At 41.0% G+C, this 15959-nt stretch overlaps 1 protein-coding gene across 2 annotated transcripts in view; it reads left to right on the plus strand.

Moving 5' to 3' along the window:
• Nucleotides 1-15959, plus strand: part of CDH13 (cadherin 13) — a 535505-nt gene that overhangs the window by 442160 nt on the left and 77386 nt on the right. For both annotated transcript variants that reach the window (XM_063437863.1, XM_063437864.1), the window contains exon 8: nt 1140-1280. In XM_063437863.1, coding sequence (XP_063293933.1) covers nt 1140-1280 — 141 coding nt within the window. The remainder of the gene's footprint in view (nt 1-1139; nt 1281-15959) is intronic.

Consider the following 15959-nt stretch of genomic DNA (forward strand, 5'->3'; position numbering starts at 1 on the left):
GTTTATCTCTGTCCCTGTCCTTCTGCTTCTCTCTAAATCTTGAAGGAGGAACAACATTGCCACTGATTGGCTGAAAGCCAATCTAAACCCCTCATCAGCTCCCTACTTCCTCACTGTTTGATTTTAGTTAAGAAAATGTATCTTTTTGCAGAGTATACTGCCAACAGAGGGTGGGATACCTTATTCATAGTATTACACTGTTAACCCTATAAAGAAGTGATTGACCAACCACATGTCTCTGGATAAGAAGCTTGGTTTAACAGCTTTGTCTGCCTGTATGTTTTCCGTTTGTTCAGTCCCATTTTAGGTTTTTAACTCTTCATTTATAAAATTAGGGTTTTCATTTTTCATACGGGCTTAGCTAACTCTTTGTTAAGGAGTGAGGTCTGCCCTGAGTGATTTTCAACAACCAGACAGGTAAAGCCTCACATTCAGACATGTTCAAGAGGTTTTCCATTTCATCTCATTTGGACATATAGTTCTCCTTTAGTTGCCCTCTTACCAAAATCTTACATTTTAGTGCATTAACCCTTTAGAGACTGGCAATACATGTTCTATTGGTCTGGTGTTGTACAGGTTAAATCCCAGCAGAGAGATATTATTCTTACTGTGTATGGATTCAGCCCTGACCTACACTGTCTCCATTGCAGAACCTCCACGGTTCCTGAGGCCATGAAATTGCTCTGCTAATGGCAGTGCTCTGGGAAGAGGTTCCTCTCATGGTATCTTGCTTGTTTTTGTATCTGCTCAATTTGTTGAAATGTGGGGAAACATTTATTATTTACAGACTTGTTTCAGTGGAACAAAATGCTTCAATAAAATTCTGATCTAAAAGTCTGAGTTGCCCTAACAGCAATGGGATGATGGTTCTTGTGAATTTCTATAGTAGGTAAGTCACGGACACGCTAAGCACCATGACATATTCTTCCCTGTACCCATCATCTGGATATAGCTGCAGTCAATAAGGATTCTGTCGTGGGTAGATTAAATAGAAATATTATCATTTTATGAATAACGTGCCTAAATCTGCTGCTGTGTTTTTTGTTGCTGTTTGCTTTTACTATTATATTTGCGAGATGTTTAGAATCTTTCTGAATAAACAATGTATGTATATTTAGATATATATTGTTTCTTTTTAGACTCTGCCTTCTACCCAGTATGAATTGACCATTGAAGCTAAAGACATGGCTGGTATGGATGTTGGATTACCTGGCACAGCAACCGCTACCATTATAATTGATGACAAAAATGATCACCCACCTGAATTCACCAAAAAGGAGGTATATTTTTATGTTTTTATTTTTCATATTAAAATGAGAATGTAGGATCATCCAGTAGGATAACTTTATATTGAATCCTGTTACACCAAATAGCAAGCAGGCCATGGGCAGGGAAGCCCATAACATTGGTAGTGCCATAGGGTTTCCCAGTGTGTATCCAGCGTTGGGTGATGATGGCATGTGCAGGGCTGTAAGAGCTGTAGCTGGCCATAGGTAACCCAACTGGTTACCTCCGCTAATTCCTTCTCTAAGCAACTCTGGAACCATTAAAATAAGCAGACATCCATTCCCCCAGTAACCAGACGAAACATAGTTCTGGGAGTCAACTGATTTATTTTAGACCACACACGGCTGTTATGCAAAAACCCCTACATGGGGCCTCCAACACAAGAATGCAGGGTTTTCTTTCCCAGGATCCTCTGTTCCTGAGAGATATTGCGTGAGAAAAAAATATAATTTAATTATTTCTCAGGTACAGAAAATCCCCACAAAATATACAGTATCCTAAAAATGCCCCCACCCTAGCTAGGAACCCCACAAAAGTTACATCGCCCGATAGCCCCGATCTGAGTGTATAACATATCCAAATATCACTCAGATCGGTTTGGTGAAACGGGAATGCAATCAAGATGAAGTTTTGACCGGCCAGACACAGGCGCTAGCCCAAAACAGTTCCAGGGAAATAGGTGTCTTAATTCCAGGGTACGAATGCTCCCCCTGTTCAGTAGTTCATATCTCCCAAATGTCATTCTCATAGTTGGTCGGAAAGTAAAACGGGCAGCGGTCTAAGCTTTACCGGGGTTCGTGTGAGTGCCTAGCCGAAAAGAGTTCCAGGCACTAGACGACCAAGTGCCGCTGCCCATGTCCGGGGGACAAGATAGCCGCCATTCTTTTGTTGACCTCGTGCATTCGGTTATATGAAATGGCGGCCATCCAGGGGAAGTAGTAATTATTTCACTTGCGGTTTCGCATGTAAGTTGCTGGTGTGAACGTTCTAATGGGGTACAGGGGTGGTCATCGTTCGGGAGACTAATGGATATCGTTTGTATGCAATAACTCACTGAAAAATGGCAAAGTATGCGAAATGGGAGAAAAAAACCATGAAATTGGTGGTAGGTTCCATCACAAATAGTAACATTGGTAGTGCCCTAGGGATTCTTGGTGTGTATGAAGCGTTGGGTGATGATGGTATGTGCAGAGTTGTGAGGAGTTTTTAGAAGGCAGTGATGAGGCCAATCTATGGTCAATAGGGAATGTCTTAATATCAATTAGAAAATGCTAAATAGTGACTACATTGGTTTTATTACAGCTTATTGCAGTGTTTTTAGTGCAGTACCTGTTTTTGTCAAACCAAATTGTCTGTGGGGTTGAGATTCCCCAGCATTCACAGCCTACCGTCTAAATCTGTCCACTACTTTATGTAAAGAAAATGTCAAGGTATATATTTCAATAGAGAAAACGTGTGCAATGCTACATATTTACCAGAACAAAGATTAAATATATATAAATCAGTAATTAATTATAAAATATATATTTGCTGATTTGTTGTTGTCGTTGTTGCCATTTTCTTCCAGGCCAATGTATAAAGCAGGGTCTGGCACTTGCATGTCCAGCTGTGTCTTTCAGAGGCAGATTTAGCCGTAGATGCAGAACTAGCTTTTCAATCAGACTGTGACATGTAGTATGTGTTTATCCATGTGTGATCGCTTCTGGAAATGGTTCCATACCAGTTCAACTCTGTGTGTCTCAACTGCAGAGAGTGTTAGGAGTGGAGACATACGTAGCAAACAGTGCTTTCAGGCAGTCTGTGTTAGTGGCAGAACCTGCGTCTATACCGGAGCCAGCACCTTTTTATGGCTTTCTGTCCTTCTAAACCTTACACATAGTGTCACGCAAGGGAAACAAATCAACTTGTAGTTTACTCTGTGTAATAAAACACTTGTATATTAACGCCAGTCTGTTTATTATTTATGAATACGGAGCTGAGCTCTGATTTCCCTCTAACAGTTGGAGTCAGCATCAGGATGGTAAACAGATTAGAGGAGATGATTTATTGAAGAGCCTGGAACTATTTTAACACCACACCACTGTATGAAATGTACTAGACAGCCAGACATGATTAATGTCCTGACAGGTCCTATGAAGTGAGACAGGTAGCGGGGCCGTCACTCATTCACAGTGGATTACATAGAAACATAGAATGTGACGGCAGAAAAGAACCATTCGGCCCATCTAGTCTGCCCAATTTTCTAAATACTTTCATTAGTCCCTGGCCTTATCTTATAGTTAGGATAGCCTTATTCATATCCCACGCATGCTTAAACTCCTTTACTGTGTTAACCTCTACCACTTCAGCTGGAAGGCTATTCCATGCATTCACTACTCTCTCAGTAATGCAATACTTCCTGATATTATTTTTAAACCTTTGCCCCTCTAATTTAAGACTATGTTCTCGTGTTGTGGTAGTTTTTCTTCTTTTAAATATAGTCTCTTCCTTTACTGAGTTGATTCCCTGTATGTATTTGAAGGGACACTATAGTCACCTGAACAGCTTAATGAGGTTATTCAGGTGAGAACTATAGCTCCCTGCAGCCTTTCTTATGTAAACACTGTATTATCTCAGAAAATACAGTGTTTACATTGAAAGCTAGGAACACCTCCAGTTGCAGTCACTCACAGTGAACCAGAGGGACTTCGGAGTTGATGGAGGCATAAAATGCCTCCATCCGCTCAGATCTGCTGTCAGCAGAGCACAGGGCAGCACTGTGCACAGCATCCTGTGATTCACTATCTCCTCCCTCTGCATGCAGACATTGAACTTTCCTCATAGAGATTCAGTGATTCAATTCATCTCTATGAGTAGATGCTGATTGGCCAGGGCTGTTTTTGAATCATGTTGGCTCTGCCCCTGATCTGCCTCTTTGTCAGTCTCAGCCAATCCTATGGGAAAGCACTGTGATTGGATCAGGCTACCACATGTCAGCAGACTGCTTGTTTTTATGAGTCTAAGAGCATGCAGATTTACAGCTTACGGCTTGAATACAGTATGATTTTTACTATATTTATGGAGGCATGAGAGGCCCAGGGGGGCTAGATGGTGGTGTTAACACTATAGGGTCAGGAATACATGTTTGTGTTCCTGTCCTTATAGTGATCCTTTAAATGTTTCTATAATATCCCCCGTGTCTCGTCATTCCTCTAAGCTATACATGTTATGATCCTTTAACCTTTCCTTGTAAGTTGTAGCCTGCAATCCATAAACCAGTTTAGTAGCCCTTCTCTGAACTCTCTCTAAAGTATCAATATCCTTCTGCAGATACGGTCTCCAGTACTGCGTACAATACTCTAAATTAGGTCTCCCCAGTGTTCTGTACAATGGCATGAGCACTTCCCTCTTTCTACTGCTAATACCTCTCCCTATACAACCAATCATTCTGCTAGCATTTCCTGCTGCTCTATTACATTGTCTGCCTACCTTTAACTCATCTGAAATAATCACCCTAAATCCCACACCATAAATACAATACGTTCTTATAAAAAGGAAATAAACTAAACCCTAAAACTCATATAGTAACTATTGTCCATTTAAATGGTTAAATAAAGATATTCTAAGCAGCTTAACCACTTCTGTTTTTTGTGCTATTACAGATTTTATAGTGATTATAGTGCAATGAGTCTCTCCAGGAGCCACAATTCCAGCCGCTCCACTGCCACCAACATAATGCAGACATTCCACTTACCTGCTAATAATATAATGCAACCATGTCCAGCCCAGCTGCTAAAATGCCACCAACATAATGCAGACATTCCACTTCCAGCCCTGCCACTAACCTACCACCAACACAATGCAGACATTCCACCTCCAGCCCCGCCACTAACCTGCCACTAACCTGCCACCTTAGATTGGTGATGTCACTCTCATTTTGTATCCTAGGTTATTCAGCTTCAGTAAATACTATTAGTGTTAACTAAGGTTAAATGAGCAGCCTAAAGAAACAATCAAAGCTGTCTGAACCGCTCATTAATTGCAGCCATTTTGAGGATCCTTTCATTGAGATCTAGAAGTTCGCAACTCGCAAAACCAATTTGACACCGTGGCTAGCCCAAGAATATGCAAGGGTTGTGTTAAATCCAGGGACTACGTATTGATGTAAAGATAAATATCACGTGAGAGTAGTAGCTCCACCCACTGTGAGTTTGTGTGTATTATTGTACTGTAGTGGGGGTTAAGGGGATCCTCCACAGAGTGTTGAGCTATTCTTTTCACCACCATTAGTTGCACATAAGTGTCTGTTATTGTGAAAATGGAATACATTGAAAACATTTGTAATTTAATTCATATATGTCCTTCAGAGTAACTTCATGCCAAGTTTAGCAGTTGTAATTATTTTACTAACTCCACTAAGAGAATACGTAGTAACCCCAGGCTATGACCTGACCAATGTATGCCTCAGACGGGAGTTCGTCCTTACTTAATAGTGCCGGTAACATTCAGTTACATTACATCGATTTAGATCTTTAAAAGTAACAAGCCACACACACACTCAAGAGACACCTGTGTCTAAATATTATTTTTAAACTTGTAAAGCTGGAGTTGAAAATGCGGACACATATGGAAGGCCGTCTGCCCGCAGACGCCATAACAAGCTCAGTTCTATCTGGTTAGTGAGAGGGTTTCATGTGGGTTATTTAATGTAAACAGTCTGCCGGGGGCAGCTAGCAGGGAAATAACAGGCCTTTGTGATGCAATTTTCATGGATGGTCAAACAGAGAGAGAGTTCAATAAAATGACACCTGGTGCAACATCACAGTAAACAGAAGATAGCACGATTGTGGGAGGTTCTGTACTGCATCAAGCTGTATTCCGTCTTATACACAAACACTTTTCACCGGCCTGGAGACAAAGCGGCACAGGCCTTCAATAAAGAAATCTGTGTTTTTGTGCAGTTTGTAAGTTGCTGCTATCCAGATATTAATCACGCCTCCTGCCACTCTGCTCACTTCTAAGTATTAATCAGAATCAGTTGATTTGTGTAACCGTCCTGTGAGGCTCAGTGTGAAGTCTTTGTCTGCTGAGCTACAGCTTTTCACACTAAGGTCAATACAAGCTGAAGCTTAGCTTACTAAAACAAGCGCTGAGCTAACTCAGAAACTGCATAAGAGCGCACACACTGCTTCAGTACAGGGGCGAGTATACCTGCACTTTGTCACTGGTTGATCTATAACCACAGAATACCAATTAGTGATACAGGGCATCTGTTAAATAGTTATACACACCCACTTAAAGGGACATTGTAGTCACCAAAACTACTTTAGCTTAATGAAGCAGTTTTGGTATATGGATCATGTCCCTGCAGTCTCACTGCTCAATTATCTGCCATTTAGCAGTTAAATCACTTTGTTTATGCAGCAGTAGCCACACCTCCCTGCATGTGACCTACATAGCCATCCTAAACACTTCCTGTAAAGAGACATCGAATGTTTACACTTCCTTTATTGCACAGTCTGTTTAATTGATCATTAAATATCTCCTGCACTGTTAATAGCTTGCTGGACCCTGCAGGGGCCTCCTGTGTGTAATTAAAGTTAAAACTACAGAGCAGGACATACAAACTTCTAAAGCAAGTTAACATCTAATTGAAAATTAATTTTTTTTTTTCACATATCGACAATGTCCGTCACAGTCAGGGAAAGTGTGGCTAAAGCTGCATGGATAAAACCAATAGTGATTTAATTGAGCATCACAACTTCAGAGGCATGATCTATACAAGGAAAGGCAACCTTCGGCACTCCATATGTTGTGGACTACATCCCCCATGATGTGCTTACACCCAATATGCTGGCAAAGCATCACGTGATGTGTAGTCCAAAACATCTGGAGTGCCGAAGGTTGCCTATGCCTGATCTATACACTAAAACTGCTTCATTAATCTAAAGTTGTTTTGATAACTATAGTGTTCCTTTAACCTGTTAAGCAGTTCTTTGAATGACAGAATGCATGAGATATTTTGGACACATAATTGTTAAAGTGTTGAGTTCAGGTTCTAACACCAGGTCGATGTGACAACCAAGCATTATTGACCTTACAACATCAACGTCTGATGTAATGTGTGCAGAATGATTCTGTGCTGTGTGTTAAAAAATAAATCAGTCAGACCAATTGGGAATATATAAGGGAGCTGTACAACAGCTGTGTGGGCTAGACCTAATCACCAGTGGTTTCATTCATGAAAAACACATCCAACAATTTTTTTTAAAAATTGTGTTAGCCCAAAGAGAATGGTTAATATATTCTTTAATCGTGTTGTCTGCCTGTGTATTAATGCATTGTAGTACTGATTTACTAATACAAAGTACAATGTGTGTGCACACATACACACTATGTTATATTATACTGATCTTTACGACCATACAATTCCTTGTTTCTTGTTCAGCCATGGATATATTAATAAATGCCAGTGGAACACACACACGTAGAGTAACTTGGTTTAGAATGATGAAAGCCACCGTGGGAATCCAAGCATAAATACTCTGATCAAATCATTAATCCTATGTAAATCAATTCCATTGTTAGAAGAAGCTAGAATGGAATGCTAAGTAAATGTAAAATAAGTGCAATCAGTGATACTATGTACATACATGGAGCCATCTGCAATCAAATACCTTTTAATGCATCAAGTCGAATTCCAGATCTTCATTAATAATACAATGATGTTAACTTCATGGCTGAAGGGTGCTGAGTAGAGGACTAAATTGTACTGATTATAACTAGTCTGTGGAAGGAGTAAGCGGATAATCAGTGCATTATAAATAAACCCATTTAACTCACATGAAGAACAGGCACAGGCATACGACCCCAGTCCTCTTGGATTCTTGCAGGCCTGTCCAGTTTCTGGCTACTTGTCCCATTGTTTTGGTTTGTTCCTCAGTGACAAATAAGCACATACTTGCTCACAGTGAACTAAGGGTTTTATCCTCATATGAGGGTGTATCTGCATGGGTAAATTGGAGGTGGCTGGACAGCTAGTCTGTGCCTGCCAACAATCACGCTGTGCTACCCAGGGACAGTTTCTTGTGGTCCCTGGATATGTGACACCAGGTGTCAAAATTGGGATGCAAGACGGGACCATAAAATTGTGACTCTACCGCAGAAATCGGGCCTGGTAGTCTGCTGCCAATCCTGTGCATAGTGTCACTGACGTTTCCCCTGTGTGGCATCTCAAACCATGATGCTACTGGTAATGGCAGGTAAGGAAACACAAAAATAGGAAATCAACTTCCACCAGTAAAACCCCCCACATATTATACCAACATCTTCCTGCCCTTATGGATGTTTTACAGACTAATGAGTAATAATAGAGCAATATCCTGCTTTGTCTGTTTATCAACTGGTGTATATAATTTTTCCCGTTGAACCCTTTTGACATGTCTTGTCTTGTCTTGTCTTTTTGAGAAACAGTATATTCAACTATTTCGGACCTGTTTTCTTGTTGTATCGTCTTTCTCAGTTTCTAGAAGTGTCGAACAGTTAGAAGTAATAATTTTTCTCTTAAAAGTTTCTTGTTTTAACCAGATGCCCAATTTATGGTTGTTGGTTGGTAAAAAACAAACAAACAAACAAACAAACACTTTTCTAACCTGTACAAAAACACAGATCTCACTACCTGGCTGCAATGGATGCAGTTTCTTATAAAGCTTGTAAATAGAACATAATGTAATCAGGATTTGGAGTCAGTCTTGGAGCAAAAAGATTAGAACACTTTTAAACAGACCTCACTACCTCACTGTAAAGGATGCTGTTTTTTCTAAAGCTCTTAGAAATAAATTAACGTAAGCAGGATTTTGGCTCAGTCTTGGAGTAAAAAAAGAACACTTTACTACAGATTTCACTATCTGACTATCTGAAAAGCACAACTGTCAGGGTATCTCCACTGGCAGACATTTTTGCGTAAGATAGAAAATAAAAATGTACACTGTAAGTCACAATTAAGCAGAGGTGTAACGGACCGTTTCAGCAGACAAGGGGTTAAAATCCGTTTAGGCAATATTCCCCTTTCAGACATAAAGGCAGCTTCAGTAAAACACCAACATACAAGGGAATGCTCCAAACTCCCGAACTGCATACAAGGGAATAAGGTAGCACTCCAAACTCCCGAACCGGAACCTCACGAATAGCTGCTAGCAGACGAACAGGAAAAGCTCCCAAGCGGTTTACACTCCTGGCAATCAGTCTCTATCAGCATACAGTGAATCCCCCCAAGAACGAGACAAGGCTCCGTGTTGAGGTTTTAAGCAGTGGTCTGTTTATTCAGGGCTACCTGCCCAGTATTTATGCAGGTCTACCACCTGGTGGACACTCCACTAAGGGACCAGATGGAAGACTGTAACACAGATAGACATGTATAGACACACATTTCAGACACACAGAAATAAAACATCCCCACAATGCATCCTAATTTCCCTCCCTCTATCCTGGAGATAATTGAAAAGTAATTCAATTATCTCCCAGGACAGAGGCAAACTCCATTATACACGTGGGGACACAAATACAGTAAAATACTTGAAAATACACAAAGTTACATTTTATACATAAAACACAGACATGTCACATATCCACAGATAGCTGGGATCTGAGCGCACAAAACTACCGAATAGCGCTCAGATCCTATTCACACAGTTCAATTGCCATGGAGCCAAAGTCTTTAATTACACGAATTGGCTCCATGGCATAGCTATCTGGGTTAACACATTCACATATACAAACTACCAAATTAACCGGTGTTTGGCTAAATCGCCACGAATAGGAACCAGGGGGCTGGAGGTTCAGCGGTGCCTGCACGTAAAAGTGTTCGCTTTTAGTGCACTGATTCTGGGCTGAGCACCGCTGGCAGTCCGGGGAGCTCCGTAACAACGCCACCTAGCGGCCGCTAAGTGTAACCGCGGCCACCCAGTAACAGTCAATTAAGCTGCGGTTAACCGCAGCTACTGGGTGGTCAATTGACTGCACACGCCAGCTTCTGGGTGGCCAATTAACAGCACCTGCCGGCTCCCCACGGCTCTGGGGAGGCTAATAGATGGCTGTTTGTGCGGTAGACTAAATCTACCGAACGGCTGTGCAGAAAGGCATGAATAAACCTTTCTGCACAGTAAAATTAACTGTTTAACTGCCGGTCCATAATCCAAAGGCAGCAGGCGGGCAACCAGGCTCCTCCAATGCAATGTGGCGAGATTGGTCTCGTCACAAGAGGTGACGCCATTTTTGTAACAGAAATGCAAAGACAAACACGTTTTTATTTATCTGTAACTCTATTCATTCACACCTGCAAAGGAATACGTCTAGCGTAAACATTGGCCAGAGATAAGACTCTTTCTTATAAGACCTTATGTCTCCAGCAAGGGGGGCTGAAACAGCCCAAACACACACAGACACACACACACACACACATATATATATATATATATATATATATATTAGATATATACATATAAACTAATTAGAATTATGTTTAATCATATATAAATAGTACCTAAGTTAATAATATTGAATATTCATGGATAGAATATCAATGAGAAAAGTCACATTATTAAACTAACATTAGCTGAATATGTGTAAAAGACGTGTATATAATCACATGATGTAATTATTATTATTGCCATTTATATAGCGCCAACAGATTCCGTAGTGCTTATATTACTAAGTGCTACACACATAGTTTCACACAAGAACCAGACACAGGATTACAAATAACAGATACAATTAATTAATTTTACTTTTTAAAGTTAAAGAATGGATACAGTACCCTATTATTAGAGAAGGTGAAACCAAGGCTAGATGGGTCAAAGTCTACATTTTATGGCCCAAAAAGTAGACCATAAGTCTGCTAAAAAGAACCAAAACTCTTTGAAGAATTGACAGGCTTTTGATAAAAGGTACCATAAAAGATAAGACAAATGACCTCAAATGCATCACGAAATTCAGTTAACCCTTTATACAAAGTGGTAGTGAGAATTTTTTGTGGTGTTACTACACCATATATTGACCAAAGTCTAGATGATAGCCTGTAGTGGCCTTACTCTATTGGCCACTGTAAACTAGTGATGTAAAGAAAGCCTGTCCTTTAAAAATGGAGGATTGCTGAAGAGAAGAGATCTGAAATCTGGAGCAGGAGCTGGACACACCTAACTTTCTGTATCTCTTCCAATTAATTTTTGGACTCTAAAAAAATCTAACCCTTGTTTTTTTCCAACTGAAACTTTGAAATATTCTTAATCAGAACTCAGAATTCACAATTCTCCTCCCATACTTGCATTCACAATTCATGGTTATATCTCCAAGCCTAAAATAAATTCTACCAAGAAAGCTAATAAATATGCTGCTTTAATTTAAATGAATTATATTTTACTAAAAGCAGAAATATACATTGATAAAGGCTGGTCAGATTTCAACTGTTATGAATTTGCAATTAGCTAATGAAATATATAGTTATATAAGTTCCTTACTGCAGAAGGAATAAATGACAAAATATTTACTGGTAATTTGCCAAGTTTAGCATACAGTCTATTATCCAGAGATATTGACTTATCTGAATTTAGGGAAAGTAATCTTTAATCAGGAAAGGTGAATCTTCTGCAAACGTAAAATCTGGTTAGAATTATTCTTATTGGTTATTGGATGAGAAGGAATGGTTAACTGATCTGGTATGGAATTATTGTATTTGTCATTTCAACATAAAATATATTTTTACTATGAGAATTGTAGCTAGCAGGAGTGAATTAACTCAGTGTGTTTAAAACTGCCAGCCAAAGATTTTTATTGCTGTAAGCTGTGCTGGCATGATGTGATGTGTTCAGTGTAAAGGAATTTTCAAAGCTGTGTTAAGAATTGCCTAGCTAATTTCAAATAAAGTGTCCAGTCGTAAATCTGTTGGAATTTGCATCTATGTGGATATAATGTTACTATATGAGCTATCTGTGATTCTGTTAAACTGTTGCTAATATTGGATAGATATGCTATACCTAAATATTCACTGACTATTGTCATGCATGTGTACATATTATTATTAATTATTGTCACAGTAAATCACATTTTTAGAATTAGTTTGTGATTAATGTGTGAAATACAAATTCTCTAATAAAATGTACCCCGGGGTCTATCAGAGTTAATATAGTAGGTAACTCTTCGCTTTAAATCGATCAAGGGAAACAGTGCCAATATATCATTTTTTTATATATATATATAAAAATATTAAATACATTTTTGATAATGTTTATGACATATTATTTTTAATATTTATCACCCCATAAATAAATAATCCCATCCTCATATGCCACAACGGGCACTAATCTAAAGGACAGTTATCTCTAAATGGCAGTAAAGGAAATCATTTCTCCTGTGGTAAATATTGTGAACTGAGCACCTAACAAGGGCTTTGAATGCTTCCACTCTCTATCAGAAGCAGTGTTGTTGTTTTTTGATATATCACTGATTTATACAAATAGTAAGCAGATTTTTAAATAAGTTTATCAAAAGTAATGTATGAGAAGCCCAACCCAAGTAACTTGTTTTCACACAGTCACAAAAACAACCAAAAAAACCCTATCCACAGATGCCACAATGGACACTAATCTTAAGGGCAGTAATCAGTGTAAATGACAATACAATACAATTTTTATGTTGTAATCTGAGCGCCTAAATGCTTCTACTCTCTCTCACCGAGTGGATATGAAATAGCTGATGGCTGACGGAAGTCATGCATAGCTGTGCAATCTCGGGATCACTTAATAAGATCGTGGCAGCGCAATCTCTGTGGTTTCCGACATTCTGGGAACAGCAGGGAGCGGCAGCCATCTTGGATGTGGGGATTCACGGCAGAACCCCAGTTTTGTTCTCACGGAACACCAATTGGGAAACGCTGAATTATAGCCTTCTAGCTTTAATGATCAGAGAGTGGATTGTTTTTAAAAATCACAGAGCACATCAATGCCAGTGTTATCTCATCAGGGTCCTACACTCCAGATGTTGCTGAACTCCCATGATTCTCTGGCTATTTTTCATTTAAAGAACCATGCAAGTTGTAGTTCAGCAACATCTTGAGTCAGGGCCGGACTGGGAAAAAAAATTGTCCCGGTCATTGTTTAATCACAGAGGCCCACAGAAATGGGTGGCGGTCCAGATAGGGTAGGTTTTGTCAGCCCAAATGACAAGCACGCCCCATCTCAAAGTGAGCATGTTGGTTCAATGCTTTTCCAGGGCAGAGTATGCGCAGAGCTCTGCTGAAGAGCTCTAGCATGAGAAAATGGCCCTGCATTTGTTCTGCACAGTGCAAGCAAATTTAATAACATGCTTGCGTTGTGTTTGCTTGAAACTTGTCTCTGGTGTCTCCATAAATGGGATACCAGGAGATGAAAAATGCCAGGAAAGAGTACTGTGCATGTGTTTGGAGCCTGCTTATGGGATTGTGTGTGTGTGTAGACTAAGCTGATTGTGGTGTGGTGTGGTTTTGTGTTAATAGGTTGGTTTCAGTCATGTGTTTGTGGTGCAATGTAATGTAGGTGTGTGTTTATAGGGAGCATAGTGTGTATTGAGGATGTAGCGAGTGTGTGCATAGGTGATGTAGTGTGTGTAGGGGTTGTAGAGAGTGTGTGTTTATGGAATGTAGTATGTGTTTGCTTACAAGGAATCTAGTGTGTGCATAGGGGATCCAGAGTGTGTATGTCAGAAATGTAGTGTGTGTAGGGGATCTAGTCTGTGTTTGAAGGATCCAAACTGTGTATAGGAGAACTAGTGAGTGTGTGTGTGTAGAGGATTTAGAGTGTATATAGGGATCGTGTGTGTGTGTGTCAGGTCCCCTGCCCCCGCGCCGCTCTTGCTTACCTCATCACAGCAAGCAGCGTCATCTGGTCCCTGTCTCCAGTGTCTGACACTGCACGCTCCAGAGCAGCTTCCTTATATGTGTGCTGCACACGTCATGTGACCCGGCACACAGTGATGACCTCAGAAAGCAGAAGAAACTCCTCCCACATGTTGTGGTTAACACTAATTGGAGATTAGCCAATCAGACACCCCGTGTGTATATAAGCTAACCTCTCCCTTGCCTCAGTGCCCTGTTGTGGTCTTTGGTTTACCATTGAGTGTTGCACTTGTTATTTGGATTTCCTGGTTACAGATATTTGGCTTTGTCTCTCGTTATTCCGTCTCTCTCTTTCCCTTGACCATGGCTCGTGTTTTGACTATCCCTTTTTGCATAACCCGACCATTCTAAGGATCGGTATTGCAATTCGCTCTACTCTGTCCTGTCTGCGTGTTAGGATTCCCTAGTGAAAGTGTATATGCGTAGATGATCCAGAGTTGGGTAAGGGATCTAGTGTGTGTCTGGAATGTAATGTGTTTAGGGGTGCAGTATGTGTGTGAGAGGTTCTGTATTATATATTCATATATTTTTTGGAAATAGTGTGTGTGTGGTGCAGTGTGTTTGGGGCTGCTGTTTGTATGTGTGAAGGGTATAGTGTGTGCATGTGCAGTATATGTGTGAGCATGCTGTGTGTGTGAGTGAGGGTGCTGTGTGTGTTTGGAGAGATTGTGTGTTGGGGGAGGCAGGGTAAGGCTATTATGTATCTTTTTTTTATATAACAACAAACAAGGCATTGTATCACCCCTCCCTTCTTACCTTTAGCCTGGGAGGGGGGACAATGCTGCCATCACTGGTGGTCCTAGTGGTGAGTGAACGCTCCAGATCTCGCGAGAGGAACACGGCAGAGCTGCAAGACAGATCTCCTCGCAATACACTTCATCTTTGATCTCCCCACCGGCCCGTCATGGACCGGCGGTGGAGATCCTGTAACCTCCCCTGTCGGCCTCGGCCCATGGCCACCGCGGCCCACGAGGCATTTGCCCAGTGTGCCCGATGGCCAGTCCAGGCCTATCTGAAGTGCCAGAGTTTGGAGAACCCTTATATACAATGTGGATTTGGACACAGTGTATCTCAAGCATGATGCTTGGGGGATGCCTATCAGGACCTCGCTCCAATGCCGCGTTTCTCTCTCACTCCACGATGATGCAGTGTCGGAACACGACCCCCCAGGCAGCGCAGTCAGTTCAATCATCCATGCCGACCGTTCACATTCATACGAACAGCACCTCTGTTTGCACGAACGCAAATTACCTGAAAGAGAAGGCAGAACTCCATGCGTATGAACGCCACCTCTGTTCATGCGAACGGTACTCACCTGTACTGCAGACAGAACTCCGTTCGTACGGACGCCGGCTCCTGAACACAGCAAGAACAGAAGTCTGTTCATGAGAACACAGCTGCTTCCATGTGTGACCACACAGAAAGTAGAACTTCAGGAGAATCAAAGGGGAGTGTGCACGTGCGCCAACATAGAGCCTTTTAATGGTACAGGAGGTGGAGACCAGGGTGGAACCTCAATTAACAAGACCACCCACTTCCCTTATTTAAGTCGCACACACCCATCACTCTTCGCTCAGTTGTACTGTGCTCCTGATTGTGTAAAGACCTTCAGAGACTGTCCTGTGTATCCTGATCCAGATCCAGATACTGACCCTAGCCTGTATCATTGCTTCTGAACCTGTGCCGCCTGTCCTGACCTCTGGCTCCCCCGACTACTCTCTTCGTCTGATCCCCTTTGTAATGTATACCTGCTCTAAATAACTGCTAC

Source organism: Pelobates fuscus, chromosome 12 (assembly GCF_036172605.1).
Source record: "Pelobates fuscus isolate aPelFus1 chromosome 12, aPelFus1.pri, whole genome shotgun sequence".
Taxonomy (NCBI): Eukaryota; Metazoa; Chordata; class Amphibia; order Anura; family Pelobatidae; genus Pelobates; species Pelobates fuscus.